A 22864-nucleotide genomic window follows, 5' to 3' on the forward strand; every position below is an offset into this window, starting at 1 on the left:
AGAATGAACTCCCCAGAAATTCTACCCATCTCTAGCACAAGGGATCGACCTGGGCCTGATAGGTCTGTATTCCTCCTGGAGGGCCCAGCCTGGAATATCAGCAGGGAACACTAGGCCTGTTATGGAGATGGCAGCGGCTTTGGTAGAGTCCATGCTGTGTCTACTTCCTTTATCCATGGCCTGAGAGAATGTGAAGGGGAGGAGGTGGAAGGTGCGCAGCTGGAAGTATGGCTGCTGTTGCAGACTGTATGGTGCACTGCCCTGCCCTTTAGGTAATGCTCCACTCACAAAGCCAGAGGAGGGGGAGCTACTTGTTCCTGGAGCTAGTTTTTCCAACCTTGCTTGGCTACTTTCCTGCCTGGGGGAAGGGGTCTGAGATGACCCCGCCTGGAGTGCGCTGGAGAAAGACTACCTTCTGCCCACAGAATCAGACAAGCTCACCAAGGAGATACTTGAAGGGGGGGAGAAAGCAGGAGACCTCTTCTTTCACCTCTGGCTTTTTTTGGCCTAGCTCACTCCCTGAAGCCTGCAGGAGCACCAGCTGCTGCAAATGCCTCAGAAGGCAAAGCAGAGCTGAGGGGACAATCTCCCTGAAAGGCAAACGCCACCCTGAGATAACTGGTAATCAGACAATATTTTATTGAGTTAAAATTATAAGAAATCTGAAACAGGGTTTGGAATTTCCCCCAGAAAGCTCTGCAGCAAGGCAGGCTTGGGTGAGCCATCTGCTTGTCCCTGGGGAGGCAGATAAAACTGGAGGGCATTTCAGGAAGCAGGGCATTTTCTAGCTCCCAAAGACTGACAGGTCAGTTTCTTCCTCATGCTGCAAACTGGCTGAAGTACCCATCCTCATGGATCTGTGGACCTTAGCACAAGGAAGAAATGTAAAAACAAAATCACCCTTTCCCTCCCTTCCTTGCATTCTATACACGCACTTATTTAAATATTTGGAAGCTGTGAGCAATTCCTATTATATCAGGTATAATGGGGAAAATCTAAACTAAAACAAACATTATTGGACGCTTTGTAACATACATAAAAAAGCTTCATTTTAAATAAGAAATATTTTGTAATTTTTAAAAAATAAAAGCCCAGAAAACATTCCATTCAACCCAGATCAAGAAACAAGAACTGTTGATTATAATTAATGTGTTATAACCTCCAGGCACTACATTCAATAAGCAACTGACCTGCTTCTGACATTCTGCAAATGGACTGGAATGCACATTCAGCTATTCAAAACTAAATCCTAACAAATACGAACACTAAAACATTGAGTTTGTCCCAAGAATGCCCCGTTTGTAGAGATGGACAAGCCATATGAACAAACAGAGTCTCATTAGACTTTACAAACATTATATACTTCAGTACTAGTAATTTGCCTCATCTTAATTTAACAGTAGCTAATAAACTAGACTAAACATTTAACCCAGTCCACTACATATCCATATTATGGAAATTTACAATCTAATAATGTTCAACAGAAGAAAGAATACTACAGAAATCAGTTCAATGTGTCTACTTCAAGTCATGTAACATATGACCTGCTTTTGAAACAAGGAGGCTATTTAATCGTATTAAACAATTAACAAGGGATGAAGATATTTTACCAGAAAAAACATTTTATAAATCAATATGATTTTTGCATGGAGAACCTACTTAGATTAGAATACAAAGACTAGCCCAACAGAAGACCAGCACACGCATAGTCAACTAAGTGTTTCAAGATGCAAGTCTGTCTAAAACTTGATTCTGAGTTTCAAGAATCTATCAATAAAGGAATTTCCAACTTAGGTTTAAACTAACGATCCCTATGGAAAAAACCCACTGAGAAAAGTTTTTGTATCAATGTCTGCTAACCAAGTATGTTTAGAGCTTTGTTCAGTAGCAGAAGCTCTACTGAGTGACAGAAGTAGAACACAAAGTTCTTATGCTTATTTCAGATAAGAAAAATTCCTGCTGCTCCCAGGAGCCTGGAGTAAGTTCAAGCTATATTTGGGGTATAGTGTTTCTAGAACGAGCCTAGGGCATAATGGATAATGCTATCTGTAGGAGGAAGGCGTTATATTTATTTATTTATTTTTTATTTATTTATTTATTTTTTTTAAACAGAAGGTGACTTAGAGAGTTACAGGCTTTATTGTACTCAGAACATATGAGGAATCAGCATCCACCCCATTTCTAAAGCATCTATTCTAAATGCTGCACAATGAATTAAAAATAGTGGGCTTCCGAGGAAGCCAGTTTACTGTCCTCCAGACAAAATCAGAGCCCCTTATATATACACACAAATACATGCACTGAAAAAGAGAGGGAGAGTATAAGAGCACAAGCGTGTTTTTTTTTTAAACTATGATTTGTCTATTCCTCAGAGAGAAGAGTAGGAGCGCAGCTAAAGATTTTTCTGTTGATTGTGTACTACTAAGCTGATCAGATCTGAATACTGGTAATGATAATAAAGTCTGTTAGAGTGAGAATAAAGAGAACAAACAGCTCTTCCCACTACATTAGAGTTCAGAGTGAGCTTCCTGGGACTTGGAAACTCTGCCTTAAATATTTAGCCAATTTATTGGGTAGGGCCTGTAACCTGAATTTGAACTTATAAAATAAATCATTTGGTTTAGAAAATCCAAAGTCCCAGAGTGCAGAATTCTGTTCTTAATAAATGCACACAGCTAGCAACTTTTTCAGTACTGTGTAAATAGTACACAAATCCTGCTGGATTTTACTGATGGTTCTTCTAAGCTGTGTTTGGGAATTTTTCGAGCATGGGCTTAAAATGGGGCATAAATTCCTATTTCTCCTTTACATGTAAGTGGCCTTTCAGTGTGAAATTTCATAATGTGTTGGTTTTATGCCCTTTGAATTTTCTGTTAAGTTTTTGATTCATTTCTTTTCGTATGATTTTTTAATAGGAGGTGCCTGAATTTGATCCATGGCTGAAATCTATCTGTGGCAGTTTGGGTTTTTTTTGTTGTTGACTCGTATCTTTTTAAAAACTGGGATAGAGATGAACTTGGGAGTAGATTGGTGCAACAGGTAGTTTTAAAAAGGATATTTAGGGTTATTTTAACTATTAGTCATAATTATAGGAGCTATGTTATTATTATAACTACATTTACACACCAAAGTGTGTAAAATCTTCTCAATCATACACCAAATCTTTTGCCAGCAATTACATTCTTCTTTCACATGTAACCCTACAATGGAGAAAGTTTTACGTATCAGCTGCCAACAGAGATTTTCTGCACTAGAAAAGTGCAGCTGCTGGCTGATGATGGCTTCTCTATCAGACACTGGAACTGTGTCAGAGCTCCTGGAACAGCCCCGATAGAGTCCATACCTCTTGCCCAAGACCAACTCCCTTGATCAAACATTTAAACACTAGGAAATTAATACACTAAAAGCTTCACTGGGAAACAGCGTGGCTCCATGCATACTGCACATGACAAAAAGCTACAAAAGCTAGGAAATAGAAAGTTAAACTACCCAATAGCGCATACCCCATACTCAGCCCACAAGCACATACCTTCCTTTCAACACAACTACTATACACTTCAGTCCATGCCCCCATAACTTTAACTCTATATACCTAGTATGCCAGCCTTCCATCAACCACTTTAACAAACTACCTGATCCCAGCACAGCAAACCACTGTGTTAAACATCTACACCTAACAGTAATGAAACAGGGTGTTTTGGTAAAGGTATAGTAAGAACAACAGATTGAGGGAACAGAGTTATGGTTGTAGTATGTGTGATGTACAGTAGTTGTAACAGCTGCATGTCTTTCTCTAGGTGGAGGAGGAGAAGGTATGTACTGTTATGTGGATTAATTTTTCATTTCCTTGCTTTTGTGTCAGATATACATGTATGCAACAACCTTAATTGTTTCACAATCAAGTCTGTATATAAATACAGAACAGTGTGAATACACAGCACAGAAATAAGCATCTCTTTCCTCTTCAGTTTCAGTTGGAAACTTCACAAAAGGAAACAGTGCAACTGCTAAGCAAAACATGGACTTTCACCACCTCTGCTCTCCTAAAGTATTTGATCTTTCAGGCACTGATCGTACTTTGTTCAACACAAAGTATATGTATGAGCAGCTAACTTTTTTCCCCGAGCAGGGCTGGGGCAAGTTAATTATAGCATACCACTCACTACAGAACAGTTTGCACACTATGTTGGTACATACCGATCATCATCATCTGCATGAGCATTAGTGCCAGAGGTACTTTGGAGAGTGGGTAATCCCTCAGTAACCCCTTCATCTATTGAACCTGGGAAAGAAAAAAGGAACATCAATTTGCAATTTAATGCAAGTAAAAGTGCTCAAAAGGTGGGTAACTACATGTAAAAGTTCTCTTCCAGAGTCTCCTGCAGACACTGCTTACTGGTTGGAGGCACACTAAAACTGCCAGAGCTCCTTCAAAACCAGCAGCATTTAGACCACAGGGTTCTTCTCCACTATATCAAGAATTCAGCAGAGAGGGGGGCAACTTTAATATATGGTCAAATATTCAGTGTGCTTACAAAATAAGAGGATAAATTAAAAGATGAAAAAATTGTGTTAAAATGCAGTAATGGCTGTCAATATGTGTTATTTTTTTCTCCTACACTAACACTTCTAAGCCAGAAAATGCTAATTACAGGTAAAAACTATGTTTCTTGAGATTTTTCAAAATTTTAAGGTATACTGAGCAACTTAATCCTGCTGCTGTCTTAGATCTTTATTTCCCATACCTTATGCATCCTCCATACACAATGATGTTATTTAATAAAAGAATGCCAATTCCAGGTTCTCGGTGCCGCTGGCAGATTAAAAACGCAACCCAAAGGAGACTAAACAGTAGTATACCCACCACTTATTACTGCAAGAGAGATGCTAGTCTGCATAATGGTTCATTAGGACACAATGTTTTGGGAAATTTAGCTGAACTGAGCTACTGAAACAGATTTAGTATAATTTCAGCACTAAATCAAACCTTGATATCCTTACTTTGTTTGTTTGTGTACTCAATCATTGTTCAGACAAGTCTCCTTTGATTCAGTGAGAGTTTTGCTTGAGTGAGGACCGAGTAAACTGAACAACAGTATCAAGATCAGGGACAAAAATCAATGATTTTTTTTTTTAAATTTAAATCTGATTTTTTTTTGATAAAATGCTTTTTGAGGAAAAAACCTATCTAAAGATAGTTTTAATTAAGATACATTATAGCTCAAAGATATCTCATCATGGAATAGGGATTATAAATTCTAATTCTATAGTATGAGACAATATATTCATGTAATGTTTAAGAACAGTTTTGTAAATGAGTTCCAGTAGTTAATGGATTAGGGACCCAATCTTATGGGGTTCCAGGGGCTTCTGTATAGATTATTTAGGTTAATCTTTCTATCCACCCAATGGGACTCGGTATCTTCTAGACTGAGCACTATCAAAGATGCTTAGTTCTGTAGTTCTCAAACTGCGGATTTGTGTCTCCAGAGAGTAATGCTTCTTAACAGCAAAAATGGTGGTGGTTTTTTTTTTTAAAAAAGTTCATTTAACTATTTTAGTTAAAAATTTAACAAAAACAAACCTGATTTTAAAAAACTTGAATATTTAACTACACTCAAAAATTCATATGCTTGTTTTGTTAAAATATTATACGTTTGCTGATGAAGAAAAAAATCCAGAATACATAAAAATTTAACAAAATCCTCCAAATATTAATGATTAACCTGTTGAATTGGAGATAGTTCACCTCCCAATGACTTCATAAATATCTGCTTCAATTACCTTTGGTAAATGAAATAATCAATCATTCATTTTCTGATATAACTGTAAAACTAATCTGAAAAGTTTTCAAAATAAATCACTTAAAAAATGTATAGTGTGTACCCTCTACAATGAAACCTACATCTATCTCTGAGTTATGAATAATATATATTAAGGTTATAACAACCAACAAGAATGCACTTTTATGTAGAAAACCATGATTTAAATAAAATCCACACAGATCAAGATTTGACCACATATCACCCTAACAGAAAGGGGATAAGGAAGTTGATCAGGTCTTGGTGTCAGTTTAGTTCCAAGAACTATAAAGCAGTACAAAAAACATCCTCTCTGCTGGAAAACCTCCTCCTGTTTGGTAATGTGGTACAACTAGAGTGCTGCACACTGTTGCTTATGTAGGCCAAGAGCACTGCACACACCAGGGGGGTACTTGCATTCCTCCATCATCCCCAAACCTGCCAGCTCCCTGTGTGCCATCCTCCCATCCCCTTTTATTTCATAGACTCCCTGCACTCCCCCATGCCAGGAGCTCTGTGTGCTCTTCCCCTGCCACATCAATTCCCTCCTTCTTTATATACCACACTCTATGGGCCCTCAACTGCTCCTGTGCCAGAGGTGGTGTGCCCACCCATAGGCGCCCAGCTCCCTCCCTCCCCAGCGCCTCCTGCCAGCGCCACCGCATGCAAGAGGTGCTGGGAGGGAGGGGGAGGAGTGGGGATGGGGCATGCTCTGGGGAAGGGGCAGGATGGGGTGGGGACGAGGCAGGGTGGAAATAGACAAAGTGTGGCCGTGCGAGAAGGGATGGATTGAAGTGGGGACGGAGGTGGAGCAGGGGTGGGAAGCAGCGGGGCAGAGGTTTGGGAGAAGGGGTAGAGTTGGGGTGGGACCTAGGGCTGAGCAGGGGTTGAGCATGCCTGGGGAAAATTAGAAGCTGGTGCCTGTGTACCCACCCCATTCTAGAATCTCTTTTTTATTTCCCCCATGCCAGGAGCTCTGCATGCCTTCTCCATTTCCCCTTTCCCACCATTCTCAGTTAGTTTCTGTCTGGGAATTAAGTCATATAGGGTATGTCTACACAGCAAAGAAAAACCCACGACTGGCTCATGTCAGCCAACTTGGGGTCGCGGGACTGTTTCATTGCTGTATAGACTTCCAACCTGTGGCTGGCACCAAAGCTCTGAGACCTCCCACTCTGCAGGGTCCTAGAGCCCAGGCTCCGGACTGATCCCAGAATTCTACACAGCAATGAAACAGCCCCGCAACCCAAACCCTGTGAACCTGAGTTGGCTACCAGGGAACGTGATCAATTGTGTGAAGTCATTAAATGAACACAGTGGTGGCAGGAGACTATATTGATATATCAGTGAGAAATATAAACTGCAACATACAAAAAAAAGTCAATGATACTAAGAGTCAGGAAAAGGAGAAAATCATACCCACTGAAAAGAGTTTACCCACTGTATTTATCATATTCAAGCAGCCTGAAAGAAAATTAACTATGCTGCTTCCTTTTGATCAGGATCCAGTGTGATCTGTATAGAAAATGTACACATACCGCTAGGGTGTCAGCCTTTTAAGATGAAGTGAGACCAGGGGCAGAACTGAGATGAGGGTATTGTTATGCAGGAAGGTGTTAATGCTGCCAGCTCTGATCTAAGATAATTACAGATCTGGCTGACACCGATGTGAGCGCTCACCACATGCTTTTTAGTCGGGGCGGGAGGGATACTCTACGTGTCCCTCATTTTCCCCTTTCGGGTTTTCCATTCCCTGAAGATCTGGAATTGTTCGATGTGATAATCCAAAGTTATTGTTACGGCAAAAAGAAATGTCATCAGGTTGACTGTAAGAGCTTGCTTCATTCAGTGCTGGTGTCCAGCATGATCCTGTGCAACCTCTTAAGCATAACTGACCTGTTGAAACTTTTGGTTATGGACATCTTAAATCCTGTGTTACCATTTAGCTTGATCTTGGGCTTTGGATATCTTAAGTGAGTGCCATATATCTAGCCAGTTCATGGTGCAATCACATACGGCCTGCTACATAACCTACTTCCATTATGTTTTTAAAGTATCTCAAGTTACAGGTTTCTTAGAATCCATACAAGAACCAACTTGATTTCATTAAGATTAAGTTTTCTACAGCCCATAGCTAAAGCAACAGGGTTTACATCCATCCTCCAACAAGAAGTCATTAGATTTGTATCTATAATAGCTGTTAGATTTGTATCTATGGCTATGTCTACACTACCACTTACATTGGTATAACTTGTCATTCAGGGACGTGAAAAAACACACCCCTGAGCGACATAAGTTACACTGACATAAATGCCAGTGCTATGTTGGTGGGAGAACTTCTCCCGCCAACATAACTACTGCTGCTCACGGGTGGTGGATTAATGTGTCGATAGGAGAGCTCTCTCCCATCAACATAGAGCAGCTACACAGGAGAGCTTACCACAGCTGCGCCGCTGTAAGCTCTCTAGTGTATACATAGCCTTAGATAAGCCATACAGTATATGGCCTGGGACCTGACTATCTAAGACACTGCCTCTTTTCCTCTGCCATACTACCTCGGTGAAGACCGATCAATATTCCAGATATATAAGTGAGCTGTGGAAGAGTCCCTTGAATTTTGAATTCACCCTTTCTCTCCTTCCCATCATGCAAAACAGCCTGAATTTTTGAACTTTAGGGCACTCCAACGCCTGCATATGGGGACAGGCATTTGGGGTTTTCATCGAGGACGGTACTGGGATTTAGTGGGAGTGAGGCAAGTTGATGGATAAATTCCAACAGACTTCAATGGGAAAAGACCCACTGTCAGAATGCGCTGAAATACAACACTAGAAAAAACAATACTACTGGGGCTTCAGACAGAAGATACAAATGGAAAGAGAAGAGATACAATGTGATATGGAGACAGAGGAGAGGGGGGAAAATGTTTATTCCAAAAGGAAGAGTTCTAGAATAGAAAACAGAAAAGTCTATTAAGAGGTCAGGAGTCACAAGGAAGGCCCATATTTCCCAACTGAAAAAAAAAAAGTTAGGAATCCTAAATATAATGATCCCATATTTTGGGGTCACTGATGGAAGACTCACCTCGGACAAGTTTCTGAAAACAACATTATGAATTTCAAATTTAAAACTGTGGCTCGATGCGACTTAAAATAAGCTGAGTATTGTTGGGTACGCAAGATCAGATGTAATACAATCTGTAAAAATAAAAAAACTGAATTCTATAACGATCTTATCCTTCACAATATTGCCAACTAATAAAACCCAGTGCAAAAAAGGTTCATTTGCTGCTAGAGTTTTTATTTTGTGTACTTATCTTTCTGATGGGGCTGATGTCACAGTTATGAAAATATCTTCTCGAACATAAGTGTTGCTACCAGACTAACATAATATATTTATAAAGGCTCTCCTGCTTGTTTTTCTCCAGTATTATAAAGTGCTCTTACACACCGTTTAAGTGATACTATATATAACAAACTGCAAACGAGCAATTCTTGCAATTGCCCAAGTAGCGAATGAGAGCTCTTTGCAATATAAGAAAAACAGGCAGGGGAGCTTTTATAAATGCATTATAAAACACTGAGATAAATACATGCAATTTTAAAAGGGTAATGTGTGTGTTCAGGAAACAGAACATTGTGTTTTAACATACCTCCTTGCCCCCAACAGTTACTGCTTTACTGGATCATCCCTAATGTTGTGATAGTGTGCAAGGCAATACCTCTTTAGGAAATAAAGGATGCTTATAATGTGGCCTGGGCTGCAACTGTGCTTTATCATACCTTTGGTACAGTGCAAACCTTCTAAAACAAGGAATTTGCACTTCTTTAGAATACAGAAAAATAGGAATATAATCTATAATCATGGTTTAATAGTGCTGTACAAACAATGCTAAATGTAAATTCAAATACACTGATACCTTAAGGGCCCTTTATGCCAAATGGCAAAGGGAACACAACACACTGTTGTCAAAATATTTAGTCAAACGGTTTGAGTAAGGTATCATATAAAAAGAGGTGACATGCTGGTCATATTGTGTGATCTATGTACAGATTGTATATAAAAAGTTATGTGTATGTGCTGGAAATGTATTCTGGAGGCAAGCCTGGCTTAGACAAAGGAATGTGGATTTACCTCTCTGCAGAGAGATGTTTCTGGGGAACCTGTGTTCACTCTATTACCTGCAAGGCAAGGTAAGGACTGGCTGTGTCTCAGGGAGTTTGCTGGTGAGGCAGACAGATTAGATTAAGACACAGCTCCCTGCTGCACCAAACTCCAGCAAAACTCTCTCTTGCTAAAGCAGAAGTAAGAGTGACTTAAAGCTCTAGGTGCTCTGAGGAAAGCATCACACATGCATCATTCAGGCCAACTTTTTTGTATCTGCAGCCATGAAGGTGCAGCAGGATGCTATACTGAACTATCCTCAAAGCTTACAGACATTTAATTTTAGACTTTAGAGCATTTTGTTAAAATTATGGTCACTAATGCAGTACACAAAAACATAGCACAAAACCCCAAATCCTCTTTTTGTGGTGTAAATATGGATAGGGAACATGCCCGCAGTGGCAATAGACCCAGAAGGGTAGAGATCAAAGGGTTAGCACTATAAGGTGACATTTTCAAAGCTGCTTCTCAGTCAATGTCATTTCACAGTTAAGGATTCCGGCTAGGTCAATCTTTGGCAAAAGGAACTCAGTCACACACATTATCAGGGCCTGATCACTAGCATATGTTCAGTGCATTTGTTCAATTCTAAGACTTTCTTAGAAAAGAACATTTAGGCCACTCACTAGAGTCCCTCTCTTTATAATCTAGTGCTAGTATCATTCTTATATTTCCATTCCTCCCATTCTCCTATGGTTAAAGATTACTTTTTTTTATGTTGGACACATTTTTATACACTGCTATTTTTGGAGTGGCTTAGAACAGATATCTAATATACCTTTCCTCTGACATTTTCTATACAGATCACACTGAATCCTGATCAAAAGGAAGCAGCATAGTTAGTTGTCTTTCAGGCTGCTTGAATAAGAAATACAGTGGGTAAAACTCTTTTCAGTGAGTATGATTTTTTCTTTACCCTTAGTTTCCTTGTCTTTTTTGGTATGTTGCAGTTTATATTTCTTACTGATGATAGATAGCTAGATAGCTAGATAGCTAGATAGCTAGATAGGATATCTCAATATAGTCTCCTGCCACTTCACACAACTGATCACATGTCCTTGGCAATTTCTTTTCTAAGGTGTGTTAAGGACTGGGTCAAATTGCACCAGTTCAGTGAACCAGTACTTACTCACACGTTTGTGGCTACTACTCAAAGGGGATTTACAAAAACAGTGTCTGTAAATCTCCAGTAAGTAAAGCAGTTTAGACTGGGCATAAATGCTACCAACGTAGAATGCTACCATATGAGCTATAAAAAAATAATGACATACAAAAAAATAGCAATATATGAAGAGTGGAAGCATGTACTAATATGACAAAGTTCCTTCTTCTTTAGAGCAATTGTGCAATTGAAATAGTATAAATACAGTGGCCAGATATTTCCTCCTTGAAAGGGTCAGTGAGATCAGCTACCACTTCCTCATGAAGGCACAGTACTATATCCACCGGACAAAACTCTGAGGTAGAGTTAGTACAAGGCTACATTTAAAATTTTATTAATTGAAACAGCATTTGGCATGATATTATTTGAATGAAGTTGACCAAACAGTTCTCAAATAAACCAGATTTTACTGAAATAATCCTTCAATAAATAGGCTTTATAAATACAAAGGCCAATAGATAATCTGTGCAAAATTCTGGCAACCAAACTAGAAATATTGCAAACTGTGTCCAGACTTACTAAAAGCCATTTTAAGAGTCTTTTCTATGCAAAGAGAAAACTGGATTGTTATAGTTATGTCCTCTAAATCAGTGGTTCCCAACCTTTCCAAACTACTGTATTCCTTTAAGGAATCTGATTTATCCTGCATACCACAAATTTCACCTCACTTAAAAACTACTTGCTTAGAAAATTAGACAAAAAATATAAAAATGTCACTGCACACTATTACTGAAAAATTGCTTACTTTCATTTTGTCTGTATGAAATTTTAGTTTGTACCAACTTCGCTAGTGCTTTTTATGTAGCCTGTTGTAAAACTAGGCAAATATCTAGATTAGTTGACGTACCCCCTGGAAGACCTCTTCATATTCCCAGAGGTACACATACCCCCGGTTGAGAACCACTGCACTAAATATTAGCTATTAATAGATAACAGCTCACTAGAGGAGCCCAAAAATGGCTACAAATTGTCATTTGGGAAAAATGTTAGTCTCAGCATTTGGCAGAATAAGAGCTGCAATTTGTGATTAAATCCCTTTGAAATGGAAAGATTCTATATATTATGACTGCACTGTTTTGTTTTTGTCTGGGATAGTAATTTGACAGCTTTCCACCATTTATTCTGCAACTTATGTTCTTAACTCTTATTATAAAAACTCTCTACTATAATTATACCTACACTGATAAAAGGCTTGATTTTGGCTCAAAGATACTGTAAAGGGAGTTAAAGGTTATTGAAAGCACCAATCTTTCCAAAATGGTACTGTGAATGGACTGTGGCCCAACAATTTGGCTCTATTAAGAAAATTATTAATAAACTTAAAATCACTGCATAGCATTTCATAAGTCAGAACAAAATACAGTTTCACCAATCTTCTGTGACCTAATTAAAAATTCAAGCAGACTTTCTTAAATAAAATCACAAGTGCATGTATGTATAATATACAAAATAGCAGAAGTGGCTGTACCTATAGAGGAAGACTGTGGGCTGATCAGGAGATCTTCCTGAACTTGCTCACTTCCTGGAACTGTCTGCTGATCACTCAGAGAACTCTGGGATGCACTGACAGGCTGCGATACTTCCTCATGAACCTCCTCATCACTTAACCTTTCCACTTTGACACGCACATCTTCTTCAATCACAAGAGGTGAACTGGCCTTTGTGCTCTCACATGTCACATAATCAGTAATTCTTCTGGCTGCCTCAGATGGACCAGGCAGTTCTAAAGTCCTAGAATTCTCTACCTGTTTCACCTTCTCAGACTGAAGCCTTCGATCAATTCCAAAAGGAAAAGTCCAAGGAAAAGCTAAGGAAGAGTCTACTGGCTGATTTCTGGACTCTGCGTAGGAAGCAGAAGGATTGAGCACTTGGGGGGAGTTCGTCTGCGTGTTACACTTAAGTGGACTTTCAGGAGACATGACTATGTAGCTTTTGCGCTTTCTTCGGGACTCTCGACAAACAGGAATGGCTCTTTCCACCACACTGCATTCGGAGGAAACCGGAGAAAGGCTGCCATCTCGAGATGTAAAGTTGCAGTTTGCACTGTTTTCTTGTCCTGCATCTAGCATCTTGTCTTGCTGGCTGTTGGGCGTATTCCATAAAATACTCGACTTCATGAATTCTGAGCATGTGCTAGCAACACTGAACATTTGCATGTAGCTGGCTGCAGCCAACACATCAATAATATTTTCTGTGTTGATAGACAGTGTGGCTGTGTAAGCATACTCCAGGAGGGGTATAAAGCCAGTCACTGTCACATGATGCAAGTCTAATACACTCTTGCTTTCATCTTCTGCTTGGCCAACTAGCTTAGAGCGGAAGAAGTCACTGCAGGCTGCCAAGACCACCTTGTGTGCCCTGAAGATTTTGTCCTGTACGCGAATGGTGATGTCGCAGAAATGTCCATCATTGCGAAGCATGTTAAGTTTTCCAAGCATCTCCTGGCTGTGAGCAGGGGAATTATGAGTAAATGTTTTTACACCCATTTTTTCACTTTTTGCTGATGCTCCTTCACCATGTAAGTGGTCACAAGCGTCCTAAAAGACAGACAAAAAACATTATCTTTTGTCATTTTTATAAAGATATTCTACACTACAAATTTCTACATTGAGAATTAAAGATTAGTGACTTCATATTTGCAGACACTAATATGAAAGAGAATCTTCCTTTACACTAAAGTCCAGTACATTATATTTTAGAATCCAGACTGTCCCATAGGCCAGAAAAAATCATGTGAGATATTAGATTTACTCGACAAGAACGCACCGAGTTATTAATATTTTGTAATAATGCAAACAAAATGTCAAAGTCAGATTATCTGAACTCAGCCAATAATATCACCTTTCACATCTCTGCTGTCACCTGCTCAAAGAAATAACCCTGATCACAATTTATTAACAGGGACACTTACCTTTTGAGATAGGAAATATGGTCTTTTAAACTAGTATGAATGCATCTTAAACCTGTATTTTGTTTTCTGGAATCTGCTTAGCTATTAGTCTTCAGGGGCTTTGTGAAATGGTTCTGTAAACTGAAGACCCTGACATTAGTTTGGGCTGGGATGCAAATGTGTAGAATCAAACAACTTCTCAGTGAAGGTTTCAGAGTAGCAGCCGTGTTAGTCTGTATTCGCAAACACAAAAGAAGTACTTGTGGCACCTTAGAGACTAACAAATTTATTTGAGTATAAGCTTTTGTGAGCTACAGCTCACTTCATCGGATGCATTCAGTGGAAAATACAATGGAGAGATTTATATACATAGAGAACATGAAACAATGGGTGTTACCATACACACTGTAACAAGAGAGGTTTCAGAGTAGCAGCCGTGTTAGTCTGTATTCGCAAAAAGAAAAGGAGGACTTGTGGCACCTTAGAGACTAACAAATTTATTAGAGCATAAGCTTTCGTGAGCTACAGCTCACTTCATCGGATGCATCCGATGAAGTGAGCTGTAGCTCACGAAAGCTTATGCTCTAATAAATTTGTTAGTCTCTAAGGTGTAACAAGAGAGTGATCACTTAAGGTGAGCTATTACCAGCAGGAGAGCGGGGGGGGGGGGGGGGGGCGGGGGAGGGAACCTTTTGTAGTGATAATCAAGGTGGGCCATTTCCAACAGTTGACAAGAACATCTGAGGAACAGTGGGGGTGGGGGGGGGAATAAACTTGGGCAAATAGTTTTACTTTGTGTAATGACCCATCCACTCCCAGTCTCTCTTCAAGCCTAAGTTAATTGTATCCAGTTTGCAAATTAATTCCAATTCAGCAATCTCTCGGAGTCTGTTTTTGAAGTTTTTTTTTTTTTTTCCTTTCAAGAATTGCCACTTTTAGGTCTGTAATCGAGTGACCAAAGAGATTGCAGTGTGGTTTTTGAATGTTATAATTCTTGACATCTGATTTGTGTCCATTTATTCTTTTACGTAGAGACTGTCCAGTTTGACCAATGTATATGGCAGAGGGGCATTGCTGGCACATGATGGCATATATCACATTGGTAGATGTGCAGGTGAACGAGCCTCTGATAGTGTGGCTGATGTGATCAGGCCCTATGATGGTGTCCCCTGAATAGATATGTGGACAGAGTTGGCAACAGGCTTTGTTGCAAGGATAGGTTCCTGGGTTAGTGGTTCTGTTGTGTGGTGTGGTGTGTGTGGTTGCTGGTGAGTATTTGCTTCAGGTTGGGGGGCTGTCTGTAAGCAAGGACTGGCCCGTCTCCCAAGATCTGTGAGAGTGATGGGTCGTCCTTCAGGATAGGTTGTAGATCCTTGATGATGTGTTGGAGAGGTTTTAGTTGCAGGCTGAAGGTGATGGCTAGTGGCGTTCTGTTATTTTCTTTGTTGGGCCTGTCCTGTAGTAGGTGACTTCTGGGTACTCTTCTGGCTCTGTCAATCTGTTTCTTCACTTCAGCAGGTGGGTATTATAGTTGTAAGAATGCTTGATAGAGATCTTGTAGGTGTTTGTCTCTGTCTGAGGAGTTGGAGCAAATGCGGTTGTATCGTAGAGCTTGGCTGTAGACAATGGATCGTGTGGTGTGGTCTGGATGAAAGCAACACCAACGTTACACACAAAGATGGATTACAAGCCGTCAGGAACAGTATCCCCGATAATGTCACAGTAAACCTGGTGGCTGAACTTTGTGACTTTGTCCTCACCCATAACTATTTCACATTTGGGGACAATGTATACCTTCAAATCAGCAGCACTGCTGTATGTACCCACATGGCCCCACAGTATGCCAACATTTTTATGGCTGACTTAGAACGCTTCCTCAGCTCTCGTCCCCTAATGCCCCTACTCTACTTGTGCTACATTGATGAAATCATCATCATCTGGACCCAGGGAAAAGAAGCCCTTGAGAAATTCCACCATGATTTCAACAATTTCCATCTCACCATCAACCTCAGCCTGGACCAGTCCACACAAGAGATCCACTTCCTGGACACTATGGTGCTAATAAGTGATGGTCACATAATCACCACCCTATACCGAAAACCTACTGACCGCTATTCCTACCTACATGCCTCCAGCTTTCATTCAGACCACACCACACGATCCATTGTCTACAGCCAACCTCTACGATACAACCGCATTTGCTCCAATTATAACATTCAAAAACCAGCCGGAGAACACTTCAATCTCTTTGGTCACTCGATTACAGACCTAAAAGTGGCAATTCTTCAACAAAAAAACTTCAGAAAGACTCCCAACGAGAAACTGCTGAATTGGAATTAATTTGCAAACTGGATCCAATTAACTTAGGCTTGAATAGAGACTGGGAGTGGATGGGTCATTACACAAAGTAGAACTATTTGCCCATGTTTATTTCCCCCCACTGTTCCTCAGACGTTCTTGTCAACTGCTGGAAATGGCCCACCTTGATTATCTCTACAAAAAGTTCCCTCCCTCCCTCCCCCCCCCACCCCCGCGCTCTCCTGCTGGTAATAGCTCACCTTCAGTGATCACTCTCTTGTAACAGTGTGTATGGCAACACCCATTGTTTCATGTTCTCTATGTATATAAATTTCCCCACTGTATTGTCCACTGAATGCATCCGATGAAGTGAGCTGTAGCTCACGAAAGCTTATGCTCAAATAAATTGGTTAGTCTCTAAGGTGCCACAAGTACTCCTTTTCTTTTTTCTCAGTGCAGGTTCTAAATAAAAAAGCTGTATGGAGTCCACCGTATGAATTTTCGGAAGACGGAGTTCAAGCTATCAAACAGAACAGTTTTTGACAATAGCCAAGCTGTGCTGCTGGTAGCTTAGGCAGTGATTGCCTAAAGCTGTTTTCAATACATGATTTTGGACTAGGATGAGAGGAGGTTGAAAATTCCTCCAAAACCAAAAGGCATTGTAAACCTCAGAGTACAGTCCTGGCTTACCAAATCATATCTACAACACTGGATTTTACATCTAAGGTAAAGCAAACACAGGGGATAAAACATCTTCCTTTGCATATTTACTGCTAAAAAAATATAAACACAGAACACTTCCAACTATTTTCTTAAGGACAAATCCTCTCTTTGATGCTAATCTAAGTAAAAAGGCATGACAATTTCCTGGAGGTGTGGAAGGCACAGAATCCCTCCTCCAGGATACAGAGGAAACAGTCTCAAGACAGGTTTCAGAGTAGCAGCCGTGTTAGTCTGTATTCGCAAAAAGAAAAGGAGTACTTGTGGCACCTTAGAGACTAACAGTCTCAAGACATTATTGACTGTTTGAAACCTACACACCTCTGATTACACAGGGGAATAAGATGGTCCAGTGACCCCAACTCCTCACTCTGCAGATATGTGGAAAGAGTCCTTGCAAAGCGAGGCTCTGTGTGCATCTTCTGCTTCCATCTTTTGCAAGGGAACCATAAGACTTCGGCTTCATATACAGCCCTCTGCAATGGCAGAGGAGAATAGAATGCATCTCCAAATGAGATCTAGTTTCAGAGGCAGCTTTAATTATGTATTTAATTGTTAAAGGGGAAACAAGCTATCATTTCAGTTACTTAAGGCCCTAAGCATGCATTCCTTTCATGAACACAACTCCCAATTAAAGTAGGGACCCCATTTTCTTCTGCATTTATAGGCTTCACACAGTTCAGAAGCGGCTGGATGCATAAATAAAGTGCTTCTCCATGTTTAAATATCAGAGACTGAATTATACCTGGTTGGTTGACAGGGGTAAGTCTCTCCTCCCTTCTATCCATATTACCTCCCTCTCACACTCACAAATCTGTACAAGTGGATCTCATGTCCAGGAGGAACTTTATAAGCTCATGGGATGCAGGGGGCTGCCTATGTGGAATAGGTTACTGATTTGGAGCCTTAAAATTTACATAAATAGTGGCTATCAGAACCTCCTGGTGAATCTCTCTCATTACTCACTCACTCCACTCTTAAATATGATCCATATTTCCACCTCACATTATCTTGTTCCTGTTATTTCACTCTTCATATTGCAAACTACTTCAGACGGAGAAAAGTGTTACTCCTTCTGGAGCACAGAATCAACGGACTAACATTTACAGATGCAGTCACATGGCTAATCTATTTCAATAACCCTAAGTTATGAGAGGAACATTAACAATTTATGAAGTCTGAGTCAAATTATGAAGACAACTTGGATTTGAAATGAAATTTCACGCCACTGCGAAGGGAGAAATTAAGCATAAACAAAACACTTGCTAAGTGAAGGTTTCAGAGTAGCAGCTGTGTTGGTCTGTATCAGCAAAAAGAAAAGGAGTACTTGTGGCACCTTAGAGGCTAACAAATTTATTTCAGCATAAGCTTTCGTGAGCTATAGCTCACTTCATCGGATGCATTCAGTGGAAAATACAGTGAGGAGATTTATATACACAGAGAACATGAAACAATGGGTGTCACCATATGTCATCCGATGAAGTGAGCTGTAGCTCCCGAAAGCTTATGCTCAAATAAATTTGTTAGTCTCTAAGGTGCCACAAGTCCTCCTTTACTTTTTGCTAAGTGAAAGAAACCATATCCCAGTCTCATATCTATAGGGGTCTGGAGAGAGATAGCTCCAGAGGCTTAGTTTATGTTTACAGCTTTACTGAAGAACAGGAAAGGCAAACTAGAGTTTACCAGGGGAAAAGGAACCGAAAATGAAGAGCTGCGGAGTGGATGGAGTAAGGGAGAACTAATCCTGATGCTACTTTGCAGCCAAGATGCAGAAGAGTAGTAAAGATTCCCCCCAACAGTAACCAGGAGTGGAGTTGGGGTATATGTGTGGCAGAATGGAACAGGAAAAGTTTAACAACTTCCAGCCATAGGACAAATATAAGAGACCAACTCTGAGTAGAGAGCAGGGACAGCACCCTGAAAGAAACAAAGGCATGCTTCCCCTTCCCCTCGACTGGTGGCATGGGTGATGGATTTCTCACCCCTCATCTCTCAGAAAAGTCAATTGTCCCACACACATGCAACATGCTACACCACAGTGTTTTTTCTAGTTCAAAGAATAAACTACTTATATTAACTGTAAACATTTAAAATACTATTTTCAAAGATGTTTAATAGGTTGATGCAACAGCAATTTATTTCAAACTTTCCCTGACATTTTCTTTACTCTTATGGTTTGAGTGAGCCAGTCACACACTACTCTGTTGAAGTGTGACAAGAGTGCCTCAGAATGCCAGAACAAGGAGAACTTTCTGAATTGCCAACTGATGGGTAGTCTGATAAATGTTAGGGCACTGAGTTTTCAAACAAGTTCAGTTTAATGGATTTTAAATAGAGTTAGAAGTACTGTAGACCTTGAAACTAAATCATTTAAGGTGGCCTGTCTCATTTTTACTGTTTCAAGACGACTGAAGAAATCAAGTAGTTACTTCCAAAGGAGAAAACAAAAGTTAAAACCTCTGAATCAACAAATCACATTTACCAGTTCATGTCCTCTAAAGCACTTATTTTTCAACATCTGAGTTTTATGTAAAACTTGCGTGCCTGGAAACTACAAACATATTTGAAAATATAAACTGTACAATGTATACTATGAACAAACAAATAGGTCCAACTTCAGCAATCTCTATCTTATCCTGCCGGTCCTGTCTCATTACCAATACTTTTGTTTCTCACTTTCCTCCTGCTTTTTAAATTTTTCTTTATACCTTAAGAATATCATTTTTGTGACATGAGATTTATCGTGTGAAATTGGTTTTCTTTTTAAAGGTGACACCATTGCCCAACTTCACCAGTTGTGCCTCCTTACAGCAGAAGTGGATTTAGCCCTATAACTTCAAAAATACACAAAAAATATTCGCAAAAAGAAAAGGAGTACTTGTGGCACCTTAGAGACTAAAATTTGAGCATAAGCTTTCGTGAGCTACAGCTCACTCCATCGGATGCATTTCGTAAGCTTATGCTCAAATAAATTTGTTAGTCTTTAAGGTGCCACAAGTACTCCTTTTCTTTTTGCAAATACAGACTAACATGGCTGCTACTCTGAAACAAAAAATATTCAAGGTGTTAGCTTTAGCTGACAGAGGCCTCCCATTTACACTGGACCAAGAACACTATTTGCTGAATTTGCTTTAAAACACTGTTCTAAGCCAGCTCAGTAGCCCTGTTTGAGCTTCAGTGTGGACAAACCTATGGTATTAAAAAAAAATAAAAATAGGGGATGGCAGGCCAACACTGCAAGATCTCCTTGCATACAATTACTTCAATACGAAATATTCACTCTGCTGTAATGGAATCTATGGAATGCAAACCTGTCACCTTTAGAGGTAATGAGTGAATACATCAGGGCACTGAGCCATCAAGATAGAAATTCATAGATTCATAGATACTAAGGTCAGAAGGGACCATTCTGATCATCTAGTCCGACCTCCTGCGCAACGCAGGCCACAGAATCTCACCCACCCACTCCTACGAAAAACCTCACCTATGTCTGAGCTACTGAAGTCCTCAAATTGTGGTTTAAAGACTTCAAGGAGCAGAGAAGCCTCCCTCAAGTGACCCGTGCCCCATGCTACAGAGGAAGGTGAAAAACCTCTAGGGCCTCTTCCAATCTGCCCTGGAGGAAAATTCCTTCCTGACCCCAAATATGGCGATCAGCTAAACTCTGAGCATATGGGCAAGATTCACCAGTCAGATACTACAGAAAATTCTTTCCTGGGTAACTCAGATCCCATCCATCTAATATCCCATCTCAGGGGATTAGTCCTATTTACCCTGAATATCAATTAGATCAATTAATTACCAAAATCACATTATCCCATCATACCATCTCCTCCATAAACTTATTGAGTAGAATCTTAAAGCCAGATAGATCTTTTGCCCCCACTGCTTCCTTTGGAAGGCTATTCCAAAACTTCACTCCTCTGATGGTTAGAAACCTTCGTCTAATTTCAAGTCTAAACTTCCTGGTGGCCAGTTTATACCCATTTGTTCTTATGTCCACATTGGTGCTGAGCTTAAATAATTCCTCTCCCTCTCCTGTATTTATCCCTCTGATATATTTATAGAGAGCAATCATATCTCCCCTCAACCTTCTTTTAGTTAGGCTAAACAAGCCAAGCTCCTTAAGTCTCCTTTCATAAGACAAGTTTTCCATTCCTCGGATCATCCTAGTAGCCCTTCTCTGTACCTGCTCCAGTTTGAATTCATCCTTTTTAAACACGGGAGACCAGAACTGCACACAGTATTCTAGGTGAGGTCTCACCAGTGCCTTGTATAATGATACTAAAACCTCCTTATCCCTACTGGAAATGCCTCTCCTGATGCATCCCAAAACCGCATTAGCTTTTTTCACAGCTATACCACATTGGCAGCTTATAGTCATCCTATGATCAACCAATACTCCAAGGTCCTTCTCCTCTTCCGTTACTTCTAATTGATGCGTCCCCAACTTATAACTAAAATTCCTGTTATTAATCCCTAAATGCAGAACCTTACACTTCTCACTATTAAATGTCATCCTATTACTATTACTCCAGTTTACAAGGTCATTCAGATCTTCCTGTATAATATCCCAATCCTTCTCCAAACTGGCAATACCTTCCAGCTTTGTATCATCTGCAAACTTTATTAGCACACTCCCACTTTTTGTGCCAAGGTCAGTAATAAAAAGATTAAATAAGATTGATCCCAAAACCGATCCCTGAGGAACTCCACTGGTAACCTCCCTCCAGCCTGACAGTTCGCCTTTCAGTAGGATCCGTTGCAGTCTCCCCTTTAACCAATTCCTTATCCACCTTTTGATATTCATATTGATCCCCATCTTCTCCAATTTAACTAATAATTCCCCATGTGGCACGGTATCAAACGCCTTATTGAAATCTAGGTAAATTAGATCCACTGCGTTTCCTTTATCTAAAAAATCGGTTACTTTTTCAAAAAAGGAGATCAGGTTGGTTTGGCATGATCTACCTTTTGCAAAACCATGTTGTATTTTGTCCCATTTACTATTGACTTCAATGTCCTTAACTAATTTCTCCTTCAAAATTTTTTCCAGGACCTTGCATACTACAGATGTCAAACTAACTGGCATGTAGTTACCTGGATCACTTTTTTTCCTTTCTTAAAAATAGGAACTATATTAGCAATTCTCCAATCATTCGGTACAACTCCTGAGTTTACAGATTCATGAAAAATTCTTGCTAATGGCCTTGCAATTTCAGGTGCCAATTCCTTTAATGTTCTTGGATGAAGATTATCTGGGCCCCCCAATTTAGTCCCATTAAGCTGTTTGAGTTTTGCTTCTACCTCAGATATAATATCTACCTCCATATCCTCATTCCCATTTGTCATGCTACCATTATCCCTAAGATCTTCTTTAGCCTTATTAAAGACTGAGGCAAAGTATTTGTTTAGATATTGAGCTATGCCTAGATTATCTTTAACCTCCACTCCATCCTCAGTGTTTAGCGGCCCCACTTCTTCTATTCAATGTTTTAACAGCCCCATCTCTGTCAGTACCGCAAACTTAAAATCACAAGTGTCCAGCATAATTACAGTTAAGTTACTGCCACAAATGCCAGTTACATTACGTGCTGAGCTGTAGTATTTGCATGCATATTGAAGAACTTACATCAAACAGACAACATGCAACAAACAATGGCTGAACTCAAGTTAAAGACATCAAACTACAAGTTTGTGGATAGTGTTCATTATCACAGCTTTCATAATCAGTCTGACCAGGCTACACCAGTTGCTCCACAGATGCTATATTTCTTTTATGACAGAGCTCAGAACTGATATAATCAAGGATATTAGGTCTAAAAATTG

The 22864-nt window shown here is 39.9% G+C and overlaps 1 protein-coding gene across 9 annotated transcripts in view; it reads right to left on the bottom strand.

Annotated features, from left to right (window-relative positions):
* The window catches only part of ZBTB44 (zinc finger and BTB domain containing 44), a 162711-nt gene that overhangs the window by 123192 nt on the left and 16655 nt on the right, over nucleotides 1–22864 (bottom strand). For 8 of the 9 annotated variants that reach the window (XR_006276703.1, XR_005290002.2, XR_006276707.1 and 5 more), the window contains exons 2-3: nucleotides 12596–13664; nucleotides 4198–4282 (exon numbers count right to left, since the gene is read on the bottom strand). Coding sequence is in view for 4 of the 9 variants with exons in the window: in XM_038380951.2 (XP_038236879.1) it covers nucleotides 4198–4282; nucleotides 12596–13613 (1103 nt within the window). In the remaining 5 variants the exon portion in view is untranslated. Of the gene's footprint in view, nucleotides 1–4197; nucleotides 4283–12595; nucleotides 13665–17356; nucleotides 17504–22864 lie in introns of those variants that run through there. The other variant, XM_038380947.2, reaches the window with a different exon arrangement.

The sequence above is a fragment of the Dermochelys coriacea genome, chromosome 22, assembly GCF_009764565.3.
Source record: "Dermochelys coriacea isolate rDerCor1 chromosome 22, rDerCor1.pri.v4, whole genome shotgun sequence".
Lineage (NCBI taxonomy): Eukaryota > Metazoa > Chordata > Testudines > Dermochelyidae > Dermochelys > Dermochelys coriacea.